Below are 3,032 nucleotides of genomic sequence, written 5' to 3'. Positions count from 1 at the left end.
TAGTGTGTTTTATGAAGAGAGAGCGGTCGTTTAAGGGCCTTAGTTTCGACAGATATGTAGAAGAATGCCGTTATGTTCTATGTTGTTCTGTGTTGCTCACACTCTTCAAAAATGTTGATGGGGTGTCGTGTTCTTCAAAAATAGTGTATTTTATGAAGAGAGAGCGGTCGTTTAAGGGCCTTAGCTGGTGATTCGGGTTGTTTCCCTCTCAACGATGAAGCTTATCCCCCATCGTCTCACTTGCAGACTTTGACCGCGGCCCCTGTTATTTTGAGGTCATATCTAGTATTCAAAGTTTGCCTCGATTTGGTACCGCTCTCGCGGCCCGCATCGAAACAGTGCTCTACCAGTCAGCTGTTGCATCTCAACGCATTTCGGGTAGAACCAGCTAGCTCTGGGTTCGAGTGGCATTTCACTCCTAACCACAGCTCATCCGTTGATTCTTTAACATCAGTCGGTTCGGACCTCCACTTAGTTTCACCCAAGCTTCATCCTAGTCATGGATAGATCATTCAAGTTCGGGTCCATAAATAGTATTTGACATGAATGCGACAACATTTTTTTAGAGTCCGAGCAACATAGTTATGCTACTAATGTTGGAAGACACAAAGCTAACTTAGAAGAAATGTTAGAAACAATGAGTAATTGGAAAGGTCAATAGGTCTTTGATATCTAACCAATCAACTACATCCAGTGGCGGAGACAGAATTTCTAATAAGACCGGGATTTAATCGAACCCCCTTGATTAAACTTAGCTCTGCTATCGATTGATATAGAAGGGTATTCTTGGTGCAACAATAACAGTTGTCGTCATGAGATCAGGAGGGCCACGATAGGCCACAAGGTTATATCGTTTCTAAAACTCTTTGATCCCCGAATTTAGAATCTTCTACTTCAATGCAATCGATATTCCACAATCAACGGCATAATACAAGAAACAACCTGTCGCAGAAATGCAGCGTAAAGTTTTACCTATTGCCAAGAACAGAATGAAGTGTGACAATGGTTTGTTCTTCTGCTTCTGAAAATTGGCCATGTTTGAGATCAGGCCTAAGGTAATTTGTCCATCTCAATCTACAACTTTTTCCACATCTTTGTAAACCTGTATATATAATAAGAGATACAAAATTTTAAGCCATACATACATAAAATATACATATTCTTGTAAGGATTAATGAGAGAACACGATCGAGCGTGAAGTAGTAAATACTCCTTCATTATTAATCTGACGCCTCGATGTCAGTGGCGGAGCCATGATATTTACCAAGGGGTTCATAAGTGAACAAACGAATTAACCGAAGGGGGGGGTTCAGCATCTAATATATATACATAAAATATAATTTTAACCATACATATATAGCATAATTTTTCGATGAAGGGGGTTCGGATGAACCCCCTCGGCAAAGGGTAGATCCGCCACTGCTCGATGTAGCTACATAGAGTGACGGGTGATTAGTTAAACACTAACAAGAAAATTATTATACTGTGTATATAGGTCAAATCACTTTTTTTTCGTATATATACGTATATATCTTGAACCCCCTCGGAGAAACTCCTGATTTCCCCACTAGTACGATCCTTAGGGATGAAGTCGACTTTGGTAGGAAACATTTTGCGCAAAATTGAGACTTTCTCGACGTGAAACCAGACACCGGGTGGGAAAAAAAGATTTTAACGAGAGACTACTCGAGTTGTACGTATATACTCCTCTGTCCTTAACTAGAGATCCATCTCAGGTAGTGCAACTGCATGAATCCCGAAACTAAAATCGTCTTCGCTAGGTACTAGCTAAGGAGCGTTTTAACCTCAAACTGAGACTTTTTCGACATGAAACCAGACACCGGATGAGAAACAAAAATATTTTAATGAGAGAACCTTGTACGTATATCCTCCTATGTCCTTAACCATAGATCCATCTCGGGTAGTGCAACCGCATGAATCCCGAAACTAAAATCTCCTTCGCTAGCTACTAGCTAAGGAGTGTTTTACCCTCAAATTGAGACTTTTTCGACACGAATCAGACACCGGGTGGAAAACAAAAAGATTTTAACAAGAGACCATTAAAGTTTGCGATGGAGTTATACGTATATACTCCTATGTCCTTAACCAGAGATCCATCTCGGGTAGTGCAACCGCATGAATCCCGAAACTAAAATTGCCTTCTCTAGCTACTATCTAAGGTGCATTTTACCCTCAAACTGAGACTTTTTCGACACGAAACTAGACATCGGCTGAGAAACAAAAAGATTTTAACGAGAGACCCTTGTACGTATATACTCCTCTGTCCTCAACAGAGATCCATCTCGGGTAGTGCAACCGCATGAATCCCGAAACTAAAATCGCCTTCGCTAGCTACTAGCTAAGGAGCGTTTTTCCCTCAAACTGAGACTTTCTCGATGTGAAACCGTATCACTACAAAACAAAATGCAGATATCGAACACCGAATACAAACCAGCATTCTTAGGAATGAGACGCCAATTACGAGTTCCATGTTGAGCAATGTAAGATGAAAGCTTGTGATCTTCCTCAGGAGTCCATTGCCCTCTCTTGACATTGTCCTTTTCACAACATGGAATTCTTCCCATTTCTCAAAAAATTATTGCAAAAATTTTTACAAGTAAAAAATTTTGTTATGATAGAGTTAAAAGATGAATAGTATATGTTTTTTAAGTTAATATATTTTTTTTTTATAAAGTAGAAGAAATGTATATATAGTGTGTTGTTATATGATACTATATGTTAAGGGGGTGGTGTCAATAAGGCATCATCAAAGGTGCATGACATGATTAAAGAATTCAACTATGTTGAGCGTGTGAGACATTGGCCGGTAGCTCACCCACAAGATGCTTGGTCAACTCTCTTTCTTACTATGTGTTAATTGTGTGTGTGCGCACATGCATGGGGTTGACTAGTTGTCGTAACGAGAGAGATGGATTCAGAATTTGAAGTTTGTCGATTTTGAGATTTTAAGTGTTAATTGTGTGCACATGCATATCATGGAGTTGACTACTTGCATCAGTAGCGAGAGAGAC

The 3,032-nt window shown here is 39.7% G+C and overlaps 1 protein-coding gene across 1 annotated transcript; it reads right to left on the bottom strand.

The window, feature by feature from the left end:
* Window positions 1–6: 6 nt before the first annotated feature.
* On the bottom strand, window positions 7–2,803 carry LOC124895083 (transcription factor MYB80-like). Its single transcript, XM_047405547.1, has 2 exons — window positions 2,453–2,803; window positions 7–1,102 (listed from the first exon to the last, which is right to left on the bottom strand). Exons 1-2 carry the CDS (start codon window positions 2,583–2,585, stop codon window positions 969–971), a joined length of 267 nt encoding a protein of 88 aa, XP_047261503.1. The 5' UTR covers window positions 2,586–2,803; the 3' UTR covers window positions 7–968.
* Between the last annotated feature and the right edge of the window lie 229 nt (window positions 2,804–3,032).

The sequence above is a fragment of the Capsicum annuum genome, unplaced genomic scaffold (assembly GCF_002878395.1).
Source record: "Capsicum annuum cultivar UCD-10X-F1 unplaced genomic scaffold, UCD10Xv1.1 ctg79745, whole genome shotgun sequence".
NCBI lineage: Eukaryota > Viridiplantae > Streptophyta > Magnoliopsida > Solanales > Solanaceae > Capsicum > Capsicum annuum.
This window is presented reverse-complemented; position numbering and strand designations above follow the sequence as displayed.

Coding starts and splice junctions, on each gene's coding strand:
- LOC124895083 (XM_047405547.1), bottom strand. CDS start 2,585: ATGGGAAGAATTCCATGTTGTGAAAAGGACAATGTCAAGAGAGGGCAA. Junction 1,103..2,452: donor TCTCATTCCTAAGAATGCTG/GTTTGTATTCGG, acceptor TTATATATACAG/GTTTACAAAGATGTGGAAAA.